The 23,078-nt window shown below is 40.6% G+C and overlaps 1 protein-coding gene across 1 annotated transcript; it reads left to right on the top strand.

The window, feature by feature from the left end:
* Nucleotides 1–2,416: 2,416 nt before the first annotated feature.
* kcne1 (potassium channel, voltage gated subfamily E regulatory beta subunit 1) lies at nucleotides 2,417–20,337 on the top strand. The gene is made up of 2 exons (XM_031896565.1): nucleotides 2,417–2,604; nucleotides 19,410–20,337. Exon 2 carries the CDS (start codon nucleotides 19,467–19,469, stop codon nucleotides 19,818–19,820), a length of 354 nt encoding a protein of 117 aa, XP_031752425.1. The 5' UTR covers nucleotides 2,417–2,604; nucleotides 19,410–19,466; the 3' UTR covers nucleotides 19,821–20,337.
* Nucleotides 20,338–23,078: the final 2,741 nt, after the last annotated feature.

The raw sequence follows: 23,078 nt of genomic DNA, 5'->3' as shown, positions 1-23,078 counted from the left end.
AGCTTTTACCATCTCTCACAACAGTGTAGATCCATATCAGCCAGCCAGTTATGGTTGCATTATGAAGCGTAAGCTGTTATCTGAGCAGAGGAGCACAATGTCTTGTTCCCAAGTCGTAAGTGTGTCTTACACCAGCAGCTAATATTGGCACAGCTTTTGAGGTATCAGATATGATGCATAAAAATGAATTATGATAGGCACCAGCTAAGTCTTTGGGACCATGGAGAGTAGGAGCTATGGCCCTCGACTGTGTAGCCCAATCTCAATAGAATATCACAGGAAGCGCTTCCTGCAAATAGGAGCAACAGGAAACAGTATTATCTCTCCATAGCCCAATGTCAAAAGAATGCTTGATTGCAGCCAGTATAGTAATGAGGCACGCCAGAGCATCCTTGCTGTGTAGGCCTCTGGCTGTTTCTAGGCTACTATCCCATATTCTGAAATTGATATAGTGAGGTAACCCACTGATCGGCTCTTAGTTGACAAGAAGCTATTGTGGAAGCATTGGGGTAAATTTCATCCCCAGATTGGGTGCATTAATTATGACAGTGGGAGAATATAAGCTTGAGACTCACCCTTATGTGACTGGACTAACTGTTAGCTGGGCTAGGATCTATCTGTCAGTTGCAAGCAACACCTCCACACCTGTACATTGGTTGGATAGTAGGCGGTTGTGGTGCCTCTAGGATTTGTCCAGTGTGGGTCCACGAGGCTGGCATGCTGGGCTCTGGGTATGTAAAGGAGGGAGAGGTGAAAGATGGTACACTGTCATCATTCTTTATCAAGACCCGATGGAAGAAGACAGATTTAATATTACAGTTTCTTTTGATGGTAATAGATTGGGTCTTGAAACAGAAGCTAAGCTAAAATTTGGCATTCAGGTAGGTCCACCCCCAGAAGTCACACCTCCTTTCTTTATTTTATCAGTAAGGCCTAACTTATCTATATATGTATGTATGTATGTATGTATATCTTTATTTATAAAGCTCTACTTATGTACGCAGCGCTGTACAGTAGAATAGATTAATACAAACAGGGGGTTAATAAGATAATAATAGATAAATACAAAGTATAACAATAAATACAGATAAATACAAGATAAATACAGTTGCAACAAGTTGAGTCAAAGACATAAGAGGATGGAGGTCCCTGCTTGTAGAGCTTACAATCTATATATACACCTAAAGAGTATGTTTCTGAGTCTCCTTTTATAGTACATTAAAGGGGAACTCCGGCTCCCAAACGAAAATTTGTAAAAGAGCTTCACACAACACAGAAACCCCTAATATACCTATCACTTTTATCAAAAGGTATGAATAAATACCATTTCATATGCTGGAATCCAGCTGCAAAACAGTTCTTCTCTTTCTGCATCATTTGAAATCCTGGCAGGGGAGGAGGGACTAAAATTGTACAAACTTCTCCACAGCTTACAGACAGCATGCAGGGACTACATAACCCACGATGCATTGCACTGGGATGTTTCTTTCCTTATTGACATCACATGTGCAGTAGGGAATTGTGGGATTGGGAGGAGGCAGGCTGAAGGCAGGCTGAGGGACAGGCGACTACTGTTACATTTTATTTGAGTCACAAATTAGTCAGCCAGATCAGCAGGGGAACAGGGGGCGGGGCTTAGGGAACTGCTCCAAACCATATTATTACATTAACAATCATGAAAAGGCTGCATATTTTTTATTTTATATATATTGCAAAGTTGCTTGAAATTATGTTTACTTTTCAAAAAGCTTGTGTTCATGTAGAGTTCACGTCTACTGTCTTGTGGTAATACGAATAGATTGATTCTTGTTGCAGGGCTTTCCCATACTTCTATAACTATATTTATAAAGTTGCTTGTGAATTCTGCCTTGACTACAGACCAAATCTATTGTGCCGTATGAGAGGCCAAATCTCAGGGGCTAACTTATTGATTTAGACGTAAATCCTCATGTATAGCCAGCTTTTAGCCCACGGGGTTCTTGTTTAACGTGAGCCTTTCTCTGCTGTAACATTGTGATGCACCAACACAACTCAGCTGGTTTATTTGTGCCACAACTGTGTTACAGCAGCGACTCCTTCCCTGTACAAAACTACAAACTAATCTCTGAACTCAAAACCCTTAGTGTATTTGCTTCCACATGTGAACCTGACTCACGGTCATTTATTTGTATTAAAGCCCTGAGAGAAACTGGATATTGTAACAATTTCCAGAAGGTGGTTTAAATCACCGCCACCCTGACACTTTTTACTTTTTATGGGAAGGCAGAAAGAACACATTAAGGAGCATCTCGCAGCAGTCCCCCTAGGCGAGCCTCTAAATCTTGCCTGGGTTATAAGAAGTGCTGGGTGTGCATATGAAATCTTCCACTCTTTGTGCTATCATTTGCACGTCATAAACCCTCCCAGAACCTGCAATTTAAACTGGTGTGTCAGTGAGGAGACTGGGACAGCCTGGTGCAACTGTGTGTAGGGAAGATGCAAAGCCCTCAGTAACACTTTCTCCACTTTCCCAGCTCTCACTGAGAAGGTACAAACTGTCTGCACGTGAAATGTGATATTCTGCCTTTGGTAAGGTGTTCCTGGAATCTCTCCGCATTCTCTCAGGTACGTTTGCTAAGTCTTTTTAACCTGATAAAAGTTATTTTGTCATAAAACTAGGTTTCTCTCAATGACACCTTTACTCATTTCTAGCAGATTGTGACTCCCTACGTTTCATTTATTCAGGAAAAGTCCATAGTTATAATATTCACTTTTAGAGATGCAAACGTATATTGTACGATATCCGACCTTCCTTTGGGATAAAGATAATGTGCTAACAACCTAACCCCAAATCCTTATATTCAACACCCATACTTATGCATGAATATGTCTAGTTTCTGCCTTAAAAAAAAAACAGGTAAAAACTGGGGCTTAGTGCATGAAAAAAGCAGATTTTAAAACAATTAAAAATCAGATATTAGACCATCAAAAATATTTCTCAGTTTACACACAGACACAAAGACACACACACACACACATATATTTTATATATATATATATATATATATATATATATATACAGGTATAGGACCCATTATCCAGAATGCTCGGGACCAAGTGTATTCCGGATAAGGGGTCTTTCCGTAATTTGGATCTCCATACCTTAAGTCTACTAAAAAATCACTAAAACATTAATTAAACCCAATAGGATTGTTTTGCATCCAATAAGGATTATTTATATCTTAGTTGGGATCAATTACAGGTACTGTTTTATTTCTACATAGAAGTAAATCGGTTTTAAAATTCTGAATTATTTGATTAAAATGGAGTCTATGGGAGACAGGCTTTCCATAATTCGGAGCTTTCTGGATAACGGGTTTTGGGATAAGGGGTTGAATACCTGTAAATATATATATTAGAATGATAGCACACTCCTAGGATTTTTTGTTTTGTATTGTATTGCCCAAAAATTTACATTTTAGATGAAACATCAACATTTTGGCAAATAGGAGTGCGATACCGTTCTATTATATTTGTAATCGTTCCTTGAAGCAGCACCCAGGCAACGCAAGAGACTTTCTAAGTATAAACAGAAGTGCATATTGTTTTGTTGTTGTTTATAATTGTATATACATATATATACTGTACTAACATATAATGTCTAACATTTTTAAACCTTTTTAGACCTTTATAGAAGTCTATAAGAATAAATATATATAATATCCTTTGTTAATATTCTGGGAGTTGGGGCAATACAAAACGTAAGGCAAAATCGTTCACTCCAGCTTTACAAAGTATTAAAAAAAAACTTTTTTAGCACCAAAACTTGACTTGCACAATTACAATGTAATAAAAGGGCAATTGAAGATAAACAAACAAATATTGCGTGCGGGTAACCACTAAACGCAGCAAACAGCTGCCCATAGGAATTTATACAAACTCCCCTACAATACAGTAGAAACTAGCTATACAGATGCACTGTATAGTACAGCAATACTATATATTATAAACAAACCCTGTATAGTACATTAATATACTTAACTGGTGCTCGGTATAGTACAGCAATAAAAGCTATGCAAAGAGATGCCCTGTGTAGTTCAATTATTTAATATACACTTGTACACAGATTGAAAGCTCTACGGGGCAGGGACCTCCTTCCTACTGTGTCGCATACCACATGGGCCTTACTCCCTGTGTATTTATATTTATTTATTGTATTTATTATAACACTCGTCCTCCCTGTGTGTAATTTTGTGTATTGTAAGACTGTACAGCGCTGTGTACCCTTGTGGTGCTTTATAAATAAAGTTATACATACATATGTACATAAAAACCCTGTAAAGTACAGTAAGATAATATTTTTATATAAATGCCCTGTATAGTACGGCAATATTATATATTTAGGTGCCCTGCATTGTACAGCAATAAAAGCTATGCATAGAGATGACTTGTATAGTTCAGATATACATACAGAAACCCTTTATATGCATTATGATATCTTTATATAGATGCCCTGTATAGTGCACCAGTATTAAATATATTATATATTTATATACGTATAGATGTCTGTGTATAGCACAGTACAACAATGGAAATGATTTACCTTATATATTACCCCAATATACTTTGTACAGCAATCAAAGCTATATATATACAGTATATATGGGGGTTTCTCAATGGCCTGCTTTATCATATATCTATTTAAATGCAGTCGGACTTGCAATCATTGGCTCTGGGGTCAACAACTGGATTTGCCCAATTAGCCCCAGCACATAGTTGCTAAAAATGGCAGAAATCCACTCCAGAAATAGCAACCTCACCAAACAAACAGATATACAGTGTACAGTGTATTGTTATTAGCGGTGTGAAGAGTGTGAGTTAAGTGAGTGCAGGGCTAAAAGTGGGTAGGTTCAGGTGTGAGAAGAGATGAAGACTGTGAGTGAGTTATATGATAGGGTTGAGTGTAAGTAGAAATAAGTGGGGGTGGATGAAGAAGCAGAATATTAGTTCAAAGGGGTCCAAGCAGATGATTGGCTTCAGGCCCTAAGCATTAAATAGTATTTTATTTGTTTATACATGCATATCATGTGTTTATTGGTTTCAGTTATAAAGGGCTAATGTCTGACTCAACAACAGGGGACCCAAAATAATGCAGGAGAAAAAAAATATTTTAAAATGTTGCTGATTTCATATTTTCTTAATAGAGAGAGAAAGGAGAACCTTTTGGCAATATGTATGTGTGGGGCCAGGGGTTACAATACAACTGAATGGGCTTTGCTGCCTGGGGCCGGAGGTGCCTAATTAGCCAACATGCTTGGATGGTGAGCCCAGGTCCCTTTCCCCAGATTAACATTCCCATACAGCGAGCTGTGGCAGTGCCATGTGTAGCAGCAGCCACGTGCAGGGGCATAAACACATCAGATACACGTCAATTCATATGGAATGCTGATGAGGATGCCTGGATGTTTCTGGCATAGATACAATTCTAGGACATAAACAGGAGCGAACATTATTATTGCACCATTAAAAAGGGATTAGTGTAACAGCCAGGTCTGGATCATAATTTTTATGGTAAAGTTTTTATTACTACATTATGTTGTTCACATTGCAAATAATTCACTCTACCATTTAAAATCTCATCTTGGAACCAACAAATGTATTTTTAGCTGTAATATTGGTGTGTAGGCGCCATCTCAGTGCATTGTGCCTGAGTCTTGTTTCTCCTACTCCCATGTAACTGGAGGAGTCCCAAGCCGGACTTGGATTTCTTACTATTGAGTGCTATTCTCATATCTACCACTAGGTGGGGAATGGGAGCATTTTTAGCAAAACAGGTGTTGGGGAGCTGTTATATTGCTACCTTCCAACTGTTCTGCTGATTGACTGCTTCGTGCAGGGAAGGAAGGGGGTAATATCATTCCAACTTGCAGGGTAATGTGTGACTGAAGTTAATGAGAACACAAGTCACATGACTGAGTGCACCTGGGAAACTAAGAATATGTCAAGCCCCACATCAAATTTTATAATTAAACATAAAAAGGTGTTTGCTTTTTTGAAAATCGGATTTCAATGCAGTATTCTGTTGGCGGAGCGCTACTAACTTTTGGAAAAAAACATGTTTTCCTGTAACATAATCCCTTTATAGGCTCAGCCCATTTATTAAACTGAAGTTTGTTGTGTCCAGAAGTAGTTTAGTACATAGAGGCCTTCACTATGACATAAATTAAGAACAAAACCTTGGCTTTGTCATAGGCCATTCGCAAATGGATTCCATTTCAACAAAGATTGTTACATAGTTACATAGTTACATAGGGTTGAAAAAAGACCATTGTCCATCAAGTTCAACCCATCCGAGTAAACCCAGCACACAACCTATACTAACCAATCTATACACTCACATACATAAACTATATATTTACAACCAGTAATACTAACTGTAGATATTAGTATCACAATAGCCTTGGATATTCTGCTTGTTCAAAAACTCATCCAGGCCCCTCTTAAAGGCATTAACAGAATCTGCCATTACCCCATCACTAGGAAGGGCATTCCCCAACCTCACTGCCCTCACCGTGAGGAACCACCTACGCTGCTTCAAATGGAAGCTCCATTCCTCTAATCTAAAGGGGTGACCTCTGGTGCGCTGATTGTTTTTATGGGAAAAAAGAACATCCCCCAACTGCCTATATTCCCCTCTAATGTACTTGTACAGAGTAATCATGTCCCCTCGCAAGCGCCTCTTTTCCAGAGAAAACAACCCCAACCTCGACAGTCTAACCTCATAGCTTAAATCTTCCGTCCCCTTTACCAGTTTAGTTGCAGTCTCTGCACTCTCTCCAGCTCATTAATATCCTTCTTAAGGACTGGAGCCCAAAACTGCACTGCATACTCAAGGTGAGGCCTTACCAGGGACCTATAAAGGGGCAAAATTATGTTCTCATCCCTTGAGTCAATGCCCTTTTTTATACAAGACAGCACTTTATTTGCTTTAGTAGCCACAGAATGACACTGCCTGGAATTGGACAACTTGTGATCTACAAAAACCCCTAGATCCTTCTCCATTAAGGAAACCCCCTTGTTGTCTGCAAGGTTCTTCAGCCAGATGGCTGCCTCCTTAAATCATTTTCTTTTAGCGTTAATGTGGTTGTGGAATGTGGAAGGTCCTGCCTGATTGATACCTGGCTGAAAATTGATGAGGGGAGATTTGAATATCCAATCTGTGCATTGATGTGAACTTCTCCCAGCAGGTTAACATAAGCCGCCATTATGCGCTGATTGTTGGCCTGGGGCCACTCAGCCGTGCTCAATACCCAAACATGGAAATCATCCAGCATAAGTATTTGTAAAAACACATAAAATAGCTAATTCTGTGTGGACTAGTTTCATCTTAGGGTAAAAACACACTGTACACTTTGTGGCCTGCACAAAATCACCTTCCATGCAACAAAACCTCTGAAAACACCTTTCTATTGTAGCCTACAGCAGGGCTGTCCAACTGGAGGCCCGGGGGCCCCCATAGACTTCACTGTACGACATTATCACCTTAATATAATCTGGTCCTCAAACATGCTATATGAGAAATAATTGGCCCACTGCATGTATTAGGTTAAGACAGCACTGGCCCCATGTTGAAATTTGCCTCTCGTAGTCATACAAAAACACTTCCATTTGCTTTTTTGGGCAGTTGCACAATGGTACTGTTATGCAGTAACTGCCATTGCATGCAATCAAAAAATATTTTCAGATATTTAGTCACACTGTGTATTCTTACCCTAAAGTTTTTTTTACAGTGAGAGCTGTGAAGCCGTGGAATGGTTGGTTGCTTTATAATAAATGAGAATGTACAAGGTTACTGACACTAACTCGCAAAATCCTAGGTTGGTTCAGAGACTGATCCAGTTAGGAAGGAATTATTTCCTGTTCTGGAGCAAATAAGAGGCATTGTTAGATTGGGTCATTTCCCATCATCCTCTGGATCTTTGGACTTTTGGATCAGCCCAAAGTTAGGACTGGAGTCTGAAGGTCTGGAGTTGGACAGCCCTGGTCCAGACCCCAGACATAAAACATGTCATCCAAATAACTCTCTGATTCCTTGACCAAATATTTTTAAACATTGTAGCTAAGGGCTGGATCTTTCCATCCCTACTGATAGCTATTGCCAACTTTTATTGTCACATGATGTTATCAGTAGTGCCAGTAAGAAAATCTAGTGGTTCAAAGACAGCATAACTAGCCTAACATGGAAAGATCCGCTTATCTGGTGCAGCTACCAAATGACTTCATCTTTGCTCGATTTTGCCAGATTAAGCTGCTCTGTTTGTTTGGACCCAAGCCAACAAATGGATCATACTCCATACTGTGCAGATCCATCAGAAGAAGACTTGATTCACACCTTGATATAGTTAACAAAGAGGGTTGACAAGCCCTAATTAGATATGGGTACGAGAGGACACAGCTGGCCAATTATATAGGCCATTGAGCCAACTCTGTCTGGAGTCATCAAGTAGCAAGTCAGTATTGGTCATTGTATGTTGTTTTATTGTTGAATACACAAAGAATACATAAGCAAACAGCATAACACAAAGGCACCACAGGACAATGGGTTAATAAAATGTAAATAGCAAAAGTACAAGGAGTAGTAAGAATGGCATGTCCATAGAGTGTGTAATAAGATAATCATCACAGCAAACAAATGACTAACTGAGCAATAATGGTAAACAACTCATTGCATAATTGCCTTTCCATTGTAGAGTATATTTCAGCAATGGGCACCTAAACCTCTTGCAGCATCAATAGCTTCATCATTGCTTGTGTCATAATATTCATTAATGATAGTTACCTGGAGAGGAATGTTAAAGGAGAAGGAAAGGTAAAAACTAAGTACTGTATATACTCGAGTATAAGCCTAGTTTTTCAGCACCTTTTCTTCATTCCCAGGGGGGGCCGGAGTCTGCACATCTCTCTCCCCCCTCCCATAAGAATTCATAAAACTCACTCCCACCTCCCTTAGGAATATGTAATCTGAGCTATAACAGCTAGAGCTGCAGCAGGAAGCTACTCAGACCAAGCTAAAATGGCAGCTGCAATCTTAAACAAACAGAGAAAGTTCTAGGGCTCAGGTATGATAAAACTTTCTGCAGAATAAATATAGTGTTCCAGGTGGCACTAATGTGGCGAATCTATTGGCAGTAAAATGCTAGGAGGGATAGTTTCTGGAGGACTGGAATATGAGACACCCCTCGTGTTTGGTATCATTCTGATCGCCACAAGCCCATACTTTCATCATAATATTGGACACTGTCAAGAGCCAATATTATATGACAGAAACTGGTCTGAAAATTGCAGCTCTCTACAGGGGGGTCGTAAATGACAAGTTCCTGGCCACTCCCTCCACATGCATTCGGTAATGAGGAAGGGTCCCAGCAAGGGATAAAAGGGCAAAATACCCAGTAACTACAGCTCATACATGCCCCAATTCTGTTAGGGGTATGTGCCCAGGTTTCCCACTCTTGCCTCAGGAGGACACAAAAGAAAATCCTAACTCGGTAACGTACATAGGGTTTCTCTGTGTTTTATTGCCTTTTATTTTATTTACTGTTTTCCATGTGTATGTCTCATCTTTGTAATATCGTTTGTTTACATGCGCTGTTCACTTTTTGTAATATTAAATATAAAATTGAATACGTTTTCTTCTAAAAAGAACTCACATAGCCTGTATGAATACTTGGGCCTAAAGGTATTAACCTCTAGTTGGTGTGTAGAGGGAACGTTGTCTGTATATAGGCTAATTAACTAGTTGATTGCTAGCAGGAGAGTGTGTTTGACTGTAATTTAACCCTTTGGCTTCTAGTGTACTTGTTGAATTAGTAGAAACTAACCCTAACTACAATGAGAGAGAATGCACGATACCTTTGTGTATTGGGAAATACTACCTGTTGTAGAGAGGAGGGAGATATTCAGGTTTCTATCATCTGTTAATGATAAATGGCGACAGCCAATAGATTTTTGCGGTGGAGGTGTGCTTGGGGACGTCTGATGGTAGTCTAATCTGCATGTAAGGTGACTGTGGGTAACCCCTTGTCTCCCCATCCCAGAGTCACGTGCGACTGAGAGTGTCGTGATCGTGACAAACTGGTGTCATGCCACAGCAGTATTTCTCTGGCATTTCCAGGGTTAAACCTGGCAACATAATGATACCGAACAGGGCCAACCTATACCCACCAGTTAGGAGTGATAGTTTCCGCCCACCTTCCTGCCCCCCGAACGGTGCATGCGCGCCAAAGCACAGGAGGAGGCGCAGGGGCAATTAGATCGGTCATTGCCTCCACTGCTAATGACAAGCGGCAGATACAATGACAAAGTAGCACTAGGGGTAGGCAGGAGAGGTACCTGCCTGGCGCCCCCCAATCATTGTGCCCTAGGCAGCTGCCTCTTCTGCCTCTCCCTAGTTCCGGCCCTGGTTTCTGGGGGATTGGCACATGAGACACCCCACATGTTTGGTATCATTCTAATCTGCCACAAATGGATCACAGCAAGCCCATATTTTCATGATAATATTGGGCACTGGCAAGTGTCAATATTATATGACAGAAACTGGTCTTAAAATTGCAGCTCTCTACAGGGGGGGTCGTAAGTGACAAGTTCTTGGGAATTCCCCTCTCATACATACGGTAATGAGGAAAGGTCCCAGCAGGGGATAAAAGGGCAAAAGATCCAGTAACTATAGCTCAGAGGGGAAAGTTGTCTGTGTATGGGATAATTAACTAGTTGAAACTCACTGCATAACTGCCTTTCCATTGTAGAGTATCTTTCACTGATGGGCAACTAATCTAATCCTCTTACAGAATTAACGATTGCTTGTGTCATTATATTCATTAATGATGGTTACCTGGAGAGGAATGTAAAGAATAAGGAAGGAGATGCAGGGGAAAAGTGACAAGAAATGCAAGATATAACTATTGCAGGGGAATAAGGGAAATAGGGATCCATCTTTCTTCCCCCCATTGCTCCATACAGAAGCACAGAAGCAACAAGCACAGTGCAATTTTTTTTCTCTTTGAATCAAGTCCCTCAAATTGCACCTTGGTCAGTTGCCTAAACTGTATACAGTATATAAAAATAAGCAGATGCAGCCACACTCTGATCCAGACATAGAATATTGTGGGTGCTGAGTCAATGTGTGTTACATGACCATTTAAAAGGATCAATTGTAGTGAAATTAAAAAATCGTTGGATGTACAGATGCAATAATTAAAGATTTTTTCATTTCACTACAACTGGAGTGAGGGTCCTTCTGAATTGTTTTATATATATATATATATATATATTTCAATCCAAATGGTGTCCGCACTCCAAGGCTCAATATTCTGCGGGGTGCATAGCCAAAATTATCCTTGAGAAAGGTCCTAATGAGGACCGAAACGTCGGTTTTAACAATATATTTTCAATAAATTTTTGATAAAGTATTGAAGGGTGTGCTGGCCACAGATGATTATTATTTTCTATATATATATTAAGCTAAAAACACACTTTCAGGACTTGTTCTAAGCAAAAAATAGTGTTTTATTCAACGTTTCGGCTCAAACTTAAGTTGTCTTCAGGACATACAATTACAACGCATAGTAGTGATGAAATATAATTAACTGAAAAGGGCGCCAAACGATTTGTGTAGATCCCTCCCCCAAAGGTGTTCCTCTGTACATAACTGAACTGCAGTCTCCGGTGCCAACAAATAAATGCACACATGCACCATTCTTTGCCCATAATAACAGTGCCCTCACACTGAACTGTTTATATTACGGAAACTACATGGATGTTAAATACAATCCAAGAATTGCAAAGAAACCAAAGCCTCTGTGAAACCTGTCATTTTCTGCAAACTGACCCGAACAAGACGTATAACAATACCACACAACACTGTGAAGTCTGTAATTAAAGCTGAATAAGGCAAAAATGTGTTAGTGATTAAATTACTAGATGGGAACACTGGACTCCATTAAAAGAAAAACTTTTTGAAGTCAGTTCTCTAGCTCCATGTTTTGCTGCTACATGGCACAGATCCTTAGACCCTTGCTATATAAGAACTGCCTCACATATTCCTGCCATGTGGGACTGTCAGTGTATAAGGGCTAGAGCTAAACCAAGCATTGAGGGGATAGAACTACACCAAGCACTCAAGGGCTAGAATTACACCAAGCATTGAAGGGCTAGAACTGCACCAAGCACTTAAGGGCTAGAATTACACCAAGCATTGAAGGGCTAGAACTGCACCAAACAATGAAGGGCTAGGACTACACCAAACACTCAAGGGCTAGAACTGCACCAAGCACTTAAGGGCTAGAATTACACCAAGCATTGAAGGGCTAGAACTGCACCAAACAATGAAGGGCTAGGACTACACCAAACACTCATGGGCTTGAACGACACCAAGCACTAGAACTACACCAAGCACTCAAGGGTTACAACTACACCCCACATTGAAGGGCTAGAACTAAAGCAAGCATTGAAGGGCTACAACAAGGATTCCCAACCTTTTTTACTTTTGAGCCACACTCAGATGTAAAATATGTTGGTGAACCACAGGAGCATGAAAAAAAGTCATTTGGAAATGCCAAATAAGGACTGTGATTGGCTATTTGGTAGCCACATGTGGACGTCTAGCCCGCAGGGGGCTCTGCTTGAACTAAAACTCTGTCTTTGTGCTTCTAAACTTGTCTCCAAGCCAGAAATGTAAAAATGGCACCTACTTTGAGGCCACTGGGAGCAACATCAAAGGGGGTAGTAAGCACATATTGCTCTCGAGCCACTGGTTGGGGATCACTGAGCTAGAACTACACCAAACATTGAGGGGCTAGAACTACACCAAGCATTAAAGGGCTATAACTACAGCAAGCATTAAAGGGCTATAACTACACCAAGCAATGAAGGGCTAGAACTGCACCAAACATTTTCATCATGATTATAGTAAAAGTTCATTTATACCAAACCATATTTATAAAACAGTTCTGCCAATTATGAAATGAAGTGTCATCACAACACTGGTTTGCATGATTTTTGGCATCATTTGCTGCACCTCTGCCAGCACTGAGCAAGTGTTATTTTTTTTATTGAGCTGCACCCTTGTCACGGATCAGGTAAATTGATGTTAGTTGATGGCGTCACAGCTCAGGTCACTTGCAGGACAGATTATTTAAACAATGCCCAACCTTTTAGGGATGATTTTCTTTAAATCTTAAGTGTACACACGTGTAATTCATAGAACTCTTCCTGTAGTACTATGGAAGAACAAAAGGGTAATCCAATGAGCTTCATTTTTCCTTACCTGGCCCTATATTAGTAGGACTTTCTTCCTTCCTGTTTTTAGTTCTTCCTCTGCTCTTCTTCTGTTTGTTCAACCAAGTGTTGATTCTTTGGTTAGATTGAGTTTATGTCCCATCAGTATTTGGTGACAACACTGACCAAATTGCCAAAAAACTGCTATTATAAGAGTGGGTAATGATGGGTATATAGGTGTTTATGTGTTCATCTGATCAGACAGCCAAATGGGCAGATCTCTGATTATTGTGGCTACACATGCTTGTAACCAAATTGATTAAAAAAGGAGTTGGATCTGATTGTTGGATCTGATCAGCCAGGTGTCCCATTAATCCATTCAAAGGATGGTGCTATGCATGTCACCATCATTGTCAGCTGAATGTATTTACAAGCATGTCACACTGGAATGGGGTCGTTTGGACTCCTGTCTAAAACTTGGCCAAATATCTGCCAGTGGGTTATTAGGTATGGAATGCCATCTGAAAAGTCACTTATGTGGATGGTCTAATGAATATTTACAGCAGATCTTTAAAACATATATGTTTATAGTAAATACTAGCACAGTGATCCCCAACCAGTGGTTCGTGGCAACATGCTGCTACCCAACCCCTTGGATGTTGCTCCTAGTGGCCTCAAAGCAGCTTATTTTTGAATTCCTGGCTTGATGGCATGCTTTGGTTGCATAAAAAACAGTTGTACTGCCAAACAGAGCCTCATGTAGGCTGCCAGGCCACATAGGGCTACCAAATAGCCAATCACAGCCCTTATGTGGCACCCTCATAAACATTTTTCATGCTTGTGTTGCTCCCCAACTCGTTTTACATTTGAGTGTGGCTCACAGTTATAAAAAGTTTGGGGATCCCTGTACTAGCACATGGGGCCTTGTCTATAACTATGGTTTAGGTTTTGTTAATGATACGGCACCATGAAGATGAGGACAATGATATTAAGGTCTGTAGAATGAAATGCGTCTTCTTTGCTGTGAACTAGAAAACACCAAACTCAAAAACTGTAGATTATTCCCTTGTTAAATATGGTCAATAATAAGTTCATATGGGAAGGAATGTGCATTAATCCTGCATGAAATAGCAACTCCATGCCCTAAGTAACCTCCATGAATTTCATACCTCCAAAGTATTAATAAAAGTCATAGCAAACAAAGCATATTCTCAGGATAGCAGGATGAACCCAACTGAGGAGCCTTTTAATAGAACCCACAATTTGACTGAATTCTGGGTAATAAGCAGCCAGTTTCTGCTGTTAAGCTCTTTGCTTGGATTTTGGTGCATTGGTGGAAAATATGCAGCGTGTGCCATGAGCCTATGCCATGTAGAACATCAGTGCTACAGGAACTCTGCCGCAGGGCTTTAGACATTAAGGCAGAAAAACAGAGAAAAACAATCTCCAGTATTAAATCCAGCTTGCATTGTATAAGTACCACCCTGTGAACATGAACAGAATGTCCCGTTAATTCCTCATATTGTCTGTTATTTCATCCTGTTGTCTCAAATCACCCGTATTGATTACCACCAAATAAAAGAACAAGGGTTAGCTCAAATATTAACCATTTCTTAATACAAGGAAATTTTACTTCCATTTTAATTATTTTTACTACTTTAGACCATGGTTGCCATGGGCTATTGAGCCAGGACAAACTGACCACAATTGTACAAAGCCCATTTCTGTCTAATGCAGTAGTTAGAAATTTGACTAGTTCCTGTGCACTCTAATCTAAGGGGCACATTTACTAACCCACGAACGGGCCGAATGCGTCCGATTGCGTTTTTTTCGTAATGATCGGTATTTTGCGATTTTTTTGGAAAATTGTCGCGACTTTTTCGTTACTAATACGATTTGTGCGAAAAAACGCGAGTTTTTCGTAGCCATTACGAAGGTTGCGCAAAATCTGGCGATTTTTCCTAGCGTTAAAACTTGCCAAAAAGTTTAGATTTTTTCGTAGCGTTAAAACTTGCGCGAAACGCCGCACCTTTTAAGTTTTAACGCTACGAAAAAGGCACAAATTTTCGCGCAAGTTTTAACGCTACGAAAAAATCGCCAGATTTTGCGCAACTTTCGGAATGGCTACGAAAAACTCAAGTTTTTTCGCGCAAATCGTATTGGTAACGAAAAAGTCACGACAATTTCCAAAAAGTCGTAAAGACGCCGAAAAAATCGCAAAGAATACGAAAAAGTCGCAAAATGTTTGTTTCCAAATCGGAATTTTTCCAATTCGGTTCAGATTCGTGTCTTAGTAAATGTGCCCCTAAGTGTAGGTTCTTTTGTATGGACCTACACTTGAGAAGGAAAGGTATAATCATTGGGGGATACCAAGTTGTTAGGCGCCAGATTGTGATTCTGATCAATTACCTGCTCTACCTGGGGTTTCTCTTCTCCAAAAAGCACAACAGGGTAATGCTTGTTGAGCTCCTTGCCGCCAGTTTCTTTTATCCTCCATTTGCACTTACCATTGTAAAGTGAATTGCCTGGGTCCCCATACAGAAAAAATGTCAGGGTCCCTTCCACACCCCCTTAACCACAAACCATGTGTCCCCTGTGCCAGTAAGCCCAAGAGGGGACATCTGAAGGACTACTAAAGGATGGTGTGCGGTGCTCAGCAAGCAGTACACTGGGCCAGTGAGTATTTTAAAGAAGAGGGCAGAGCCCCTGAGTAGCAGGTAAGTTATTAGGCTCATTGGAGGGTGCCTTACAACTTGGCCAGTTTACCTTTAACACATAAGGAAAATGGTGCATGTAATTTAGCCACAGTTCCAAGAATATTTAATACAGCAGCTTCTCACGCCAAATGGCCTTCAAGCTGGGCTTTCAGGGGTCTCTGGGAGAGCAAATGGGCATTTTTTTCAAATGTCAGCTTAACTGACCTTCTAGCTGAACCCCCCTGTCAGTGTACCAACCCCCCCCCCCAATAAACCCAATAGGACTCTTCTGCCCCCAATAAGGGGTAATTATATCTTAGTTGGGATCAAGTACAGGTACTGTTTTATTATTACAGAGAAAAGGGAATCATTTAACCATTAAATAAACCCAATAGGGCTGTTCTGCCCCCAATAAGGGGTAATTATATCTTAGTTGGGATCAAGTACAGGTACTGTTTTATTATTACAGAGAAAAGGGAATCATTTAACCATTAAATAAACCCAATAGGGCTGTTCTGCCCCCAATAAGGGGTAATTATATCTTAGTTGGGATCAAGTACAGGTACTGTTTTATTATTACAGAGAAAAGGGAATCATTTAACCATTAAATAAACCCAATAGGACTGTTCTGCCCCAATAAGGGGTAATTATATCTTAGTTGGGATCAAGTACAGGTACTGTTTTATTATTACAGAGAAAAGGGAATCATTTAACCATGAAATAAACCCAATAGGGCTGTTCTGCCCCCAATAAGGGGTAATTATATCTTAGTTGGGATCAAGTACAGGTATTGTTTTATTATTACAGAGAAAAGGGAATCATTTAACCATTAAATAAACCCAATAGGGCTGTTCTGCCCCCAATAAGGGGTAATTATATCTTAGTTGGGATCAAGTACAGGTACTGTTTTATTATTACAGAGAAAAGGGAATCATTTAACCATTAAATAAACCCAATAGGACTGTTCTGCCCCAATAAGGGGTAATTATATCTTAGTTGGGATCAAGTACAGGTACTGTTTTATTATTACAGAGAAAAGGGAATCATTTAACCATGAAATAAACCCAATAGGGCTGTTCTGCCCCCAATAAGGGGTAATTATATCTTAGTTGGGATCAAGTACAGGTATTGTTTTATTATTACAGAGAAAAGGGAATCATTTAACCATTAAATAAACCCAATAGGGCTGTTCTGCCCCCAATAAGGGGTAATTATATCTTAGTTGGGATCAAGTACAGGTACTGTTTTATTATTACAGAGAAAAGGGAATCATTTAACCATTAAATAAACCCAATAGGACTGTTCTGCCCCCAATAAGGGGTAATTATATCTTAGTTGGGATCAAGTACAGGTACTGGTTTATTATTACAGAGAAAAGGGAATCATTTAACCATTAAATAAACCCAATAGGGCTGTTCTGCCCCCAATAAGGGGTAATTATATCTTAGTTGGGATCAAGTACAGGTACTGGTTTATTATTACAGAGAAAAGGGAATCATTTAACCATTAAATAAACCCAATAGGGCTGTTCTGCCCCCAATAAGGGGTAATTATATCTTAGTTGGGATCAAGTACAGGTACTGTTTTATTATTACAGAGAAAAGGGAATCATTTAACCATTAAATAAACCCAATAGGACTGTTCTGCCCCCAATAAGAATCAATTATATCTTAGTTGGGATCAAGTACAGGTTCTGTTTTATTATTAAAGACAACAAGCGACTCATTTTTAAAAATGAGAATTATTTGCTTATAATGAAGTCTATGAGAGACGGCCTTTCCGTAATTCGGAACTTTCTGGATATTGAGTTTCCGAATAAGGGATCCCATACCTGTATTGTTAATGTGCACCAAAGTCCCTGACAGTGAGCATTGAACAATCCCAGGTCTATGTAAAAGATCTGAACTTGACCTTGGAGTCGCCCTTCAGATTTTGTTGCTACAGAATATTGTTCTCACATGGCGTGTATGGAGATCAGCCAGACATGAATATTTGACGTGAGTTTCCTCCTACATTGTCCTTAAGTCCTTGGTTCATATCTCTGGGTGAGACAAATGAATGGCACTTTTCAGGTGGGGGGGGGAATATTAAATGAATGCAGTCCCTGTTTTTATATTATGTAGCAATTCTTGCTATCTGGGAGATGTCTGAAAAGGTCATTTGTTATTATTTCCATAAAAGGAACAACGAGGCATCTGTTATTCTCAGTAATGTCACCTACACTTTGCCGTAGGCATAAATATCAATGGAACTGTGCGTTCCTCTCGTTCTCAGTAATGTCACCTATACTTTGCCTTGGGCATTATTATAAATACATATAAATGGAGTTATGCATTTCTCTTGTATTGCAGGGAAAATGTTTCCACCATGGGGCTGTTTTCTGTTGCACAGGAAATTCTGGGACAGTTATGTAAGGTGAATTGCCTGGGTCCCCATACAGAAAAAAATTCAGGGTCTCTTCAAAACCCCCTTTACCACAAACCATACGGGCCAATACATGCACTGTGTAGCGCAGGTACAAGCAGACAGCAGAAGGTTACACCACTGCTCAGGGGGTCATCTACTACACTACTACAGGCAATTTGTGCCATTATTTTAGCCCTAAGCACCATTGAGCATTACAAGCTCTTCTTACATCATTGTTGCATAGTTTTTCTAGCACTCATTGGTGGATATTTGCTAATAGACACATTGCTCCCCCTAAACCCTTCATGGGCCTCACTGACTCAGGCCTGCTCTCCTACCTGGACTACCCCTTTCCTTGGGTTGGACCCAATCACAGCGCATGATTAAGGAGGAGGGAAGTAGGTTCTGCTGCATTTGTAAGCATGCAGGGGGGAAGTGGTGCAAGCTTGGGTGCCAGGGAAGAGCTTTTCAATTCTAATGGAGGGCCCTTAAAGCATAAGGAAATTCATTTTGACATTTTACTGCCAATAGATTTGGTGGGGGGAGTGAGTTCTTAGCATTCTTGTGGGAGGGGGGAGCAGGAGAGGGGAGAGAGGAGAGAACTGCACAGACTCTGGCCCCAGGAATTAAGGCTGTTTCTGAGAGAGGAAGTCAGGCAACATCATTTTTACAAAAAAATAGACAAGAAATCCTTTGTTTCTCTTGATAGAGAACTCAGTGCAGCATTACTGTTAGTACTTATGGCTGTATTTATATAGACCTTTCTGATAAAGCTTACTTATCAAGGCAGACTTTCAGTGGGGCCTGAACAACCCAGTCCAACCCTGTGCCTATAGTCAAAGGGAGTGTACTCAACACTTTGGCACAACAGATTAGCAATAATGGCACTAGAATAATGAATGTATGCCCATTGAGGTTAGGTTGGTTTGGTTGATATGTACTGTAGGTGTATGTTATTAGACCTGGTGTAAATCTCTTTTACGGCATTACTATACATATATGTGCTTAATGCTCAGTAAGAGAATTCTGCCTCTAACATATTAAATCTATTTTCAGGAAAGCTACAGTGATAGAAGGTGTCAGTCCAATACAGCGAAGAAGAAGAACAAGGCAATGCCGGGCATAAATTCCACCATGACCAGCTTACTGCTGACATACACCCATACCCACGCAAAAAATGCCACGGCAACAAAGACCCTTGATCAAATGGAAGTGGTGTATATCCTTCTACTTTTGGGATTCTTTGGCTTTTTTACCTTTGGCATAATGTTCAGTTATATCCGCTCCAAGAAACACGAGCACTCAGATGATCCTTATAATACGTATATTGCTCAAGACTGGGAAAAAAAAGAAAAGAAAGAGTCAACGAAGAATTCCAAGAAACCGAAGCCGACTTGCTATTCAGTAGAGAACAAGTTTGCAGTGGAGCAGCCAACCCAATACATCCCCACTTCTCCCAGCAACTGATTGATAAGAAAGGCTCCAAAAGTTGGGCTGGAAAAGGGGGCTGGACATGGAAGGATAAAGGGTAACTAAATATGCCTTTGTTATGACTGTATCAATGGGGAATCATTTCAAACAGTTGACGTATGTTCAATATGTCTACAGAGGAATGTGAAGGAGTGAAATGCTTCATTAAGTTTTTGCATGGAGCTGTTTGTGCTGTACTGAAGAGCTCACACTCATTAACATCAAAGAGAAATATTATAGAAAAAGATTTGGTTTAAAAGAGGAGCTGGACATAAAGTCTTATTGGGACTCTGAGGGCCCCCTTGGCAGCCCCCCTTTCTCAATGCACAAATACATGGGAGGCAGAACAGCTGCCAGGAGCCCAGCCTGTAGGTCAATGAGAATGAGAGGGTTATATTCTCAAAACAATATTGCACAATGAATCTTTTTCCCAACTTTTTTCCCAGCACTGAACAAGTCTGTCCTTCATCCCCATGTCTGATTCCTGTGTCATTTAATGAAGGGAAATGACATAATTATCTCTGTATGAAGATAACAGGAAGATGCCTGACACAGTGCAATCAGCATTCTCATTGGTCACTTCTCTTGCACTTATAATGAGATTTTTAGTCAGTAGAATGCTCAACGGTGAATTTCCTTGCATCTATAATTATGTTTCTCATTAACTTCTATAGCAAAACTAGGGGGCACAGTGAGGCAGTGTTGTGATTGGGTTTACAGCCCCTTTAGTTAAAACTTTTGGTTCCCAGAATCAGAGAGGGGGGGTCCCTTGAGGTCAAACCGAAATAATGTTATACTGTGAAAGAACTGCTAGATATGTTCAAAATGTATTAAACCTGCCGTCCTCCAGCTTTTGGTGAACGGTAACTGAAGGAATTGACTGAAGTGAAATAATGGCAATAGTCTAGTGTAATAGGAATATGCGCCCAAAATATCATTCTAAATCCAAGGCTATTGATATGAATTGCTCCACCCTTTGGTACTATAACAGCCCCTACTCTTTGGGGAAGGTTCCAACTAGGGGGCGTATTTATTAACATTGGAGGCAACAACGGTTATGTTGCCCATAGTGACCAATCAGCAATTAGATTTGAATGATCACCTACAAGTTAGAAAAGAAAAGCAAAGATTTGATTGGTTGCTATTGTCTCCAATGTTAATAAATACACCCCTATATGTTAGACTCTTGCTGGTTGGATTTGCTGGGTGCTTATGTCAGGGCTGGGTGCTTATGTCAGGGCTGCCATCACAAATTACGGGCCCTATACAACAAAATTAGCTGGTTAAAGAAGAAAACATACAGTGGTGGCCAGAGGCTGCACTGGGTAAAAGAAGCACAATTAGTGACATATTGATAGTTGCTATGTGATGCTCATGCTGCCAACGCCACACCTATCAGGGGTCATTTATGAGCACAATAATCAATTTATTTCCCATAATGCAGTGATTTTTCATTGATTTCCAGCATTGTTGCACTCGCTAGGGGGAATTACACAATTGCAGCCAACCTATCAAAAGCACTGAAATTTTTCTAACTGAAGTTGGAGTGATTTCTAGTGTTTGGCATGGGGGTTGGGACATAGCAGTGACAAAAAATATTTCTGCACAATTAGTTCATGATAGATCCCCTTTAAAAAAGCCAGATTATGAATCTTGTTGCCTGATAGAAAAAATAAATTGAGTATATTTTCCCAGACCTTTAGGGTGAAGACACACAGAGCTACTAGTAGCAGCTACTTGTCACGGCTACTAAAATAGACAATACTGATCATTTACTGATAATTGTCTCTACATGTGGTTTAGCAGAGGCAACTCTCAGTATTGTCTATGGCAGGGTATTTTCTGGCGTTTAGTAGCCGTGACAAGTAGCTGCTACTAAGTAGCTCTGTGTGTCTTCACCCTTAGGGCAAAGACACACAGAGCTACTAGTAGCAGCTACTTGTTACAGCTACAAAAACAGACAATGCTGATCATGTACTGATAATTGTCTCTACGTGTGGTTTAGCAGAGGCAATTCTCAGTATTGTATATGGCAGGGGATTTTCTGGCGTTTAGTAGCTGTGACAAGTAACTGCTACAAGTAGCACAGTGTGTCTTTACCCTTAAGTGTCTGTAACATACATAGTAACATAGTAAGTTAGGTTGGAAAAAGATATATGTTCAAGATATAAGTCCAACCATAATGCCTATATATAACCTGCCTAGTTGATCCAGGTGATGGCAAAAAAAACCCTCTGAAGCCTCTTTAATTTTGAGGGTGAAAAATTCCTTCCTGATGCCAAGATTGCAATCAGTCCAGTCCCTGGATCAACTTGTACTAAGGCTAAACCCTTTCTGAATATTTAGAAGGAACAGCCCTAAACAGAGTGGGTGCCCTCGTGTCCGTTGGAAGGACCTACTGGTAAATAAAGCATTAGAGAGATTATTATATGATCCCCAATGTACTGAGTCTTAACTGTGATCCAGAGCATTGCTGCACTTTATAAATAGTTTATAATAAACATTACAAGTCCTAAAATAGCCAGTGAGCAAAGATAGTGACACAGCTAGAGACTGTACCTCATTCTACCCTAAAATTGGAAAAGGGACACAGGGTCGGACTGGGGGGTGCAGGGCCCCCCGGGGCTCCCGCCCCAGGGGCCCTGCAAGTGCCCCAGCCGCGTCCCCTAACCCCCCCAGGGGCCCCCCTAACCCCCCCTCAGGGCCCCCGCCTGACGTCCTCCCCGAGCGTGTATAAATTGAACGCATCGGGGAGGAACAGTCAGTAGGGGGGAGCGCTGGCTAGGGTCGGACGGGGCCGCTGGGGCCCACTAGGGCCGGGGCCCACCGGGATTTTTCCCGGTGTCCCGGCGGCCCAGTCCGACCCTGAAGGGACCTGTCATGTTGGAGCAGTAAGGCTCCCCATGGAAAAGTCTGGTTGAAATCCACATTTGAGGGAAACCCTTCCAAGTAGGGGGTAATTCACAAATATCCCCTAAAGACACAACCAGGGCTGCGGAAAGGTGACAACATAAACAACTTCATTAGACAATGCGGGGCCAGCCCGTGGAAGCAGGAAGCTGGTTTCTTTGATCTGTGATTAAAGAAGCCAGTTGTGGGCCTAGAACAGCAGGGGGGGGTGCAGCTATCAGAAAAATATGGATTATAGAAAGGGGTCCATATCTCCTCTGCTTTAGGGTTCCCATACTTATAAAACACATAGGATTTATGAGGAGGCCCCAGGCTTCCCAATGATACCAAACAGGGACTTCCTAT

The sequence above is a fragment of the Xenopus tropicalis genome, chromosome 2 (assembly GCF_000004195.4).
Source record: "Xenopus tropicalis strain Nigerian chromosome 2, UCB_Xtro_10.0, whole genome shotgun sequence".
Classification (NCBI taxonomy): Eukaryota; Metazoa; Chordata; class Amphibia; order Anura; family Pipidae; genus Xenopus; species Xenopus tropicalis.
The sequence above is the reverse complement of the archived record's forward strand: the minus strand, read 5'-3'. Positions and strand labels throughout refer to the sequence as shown.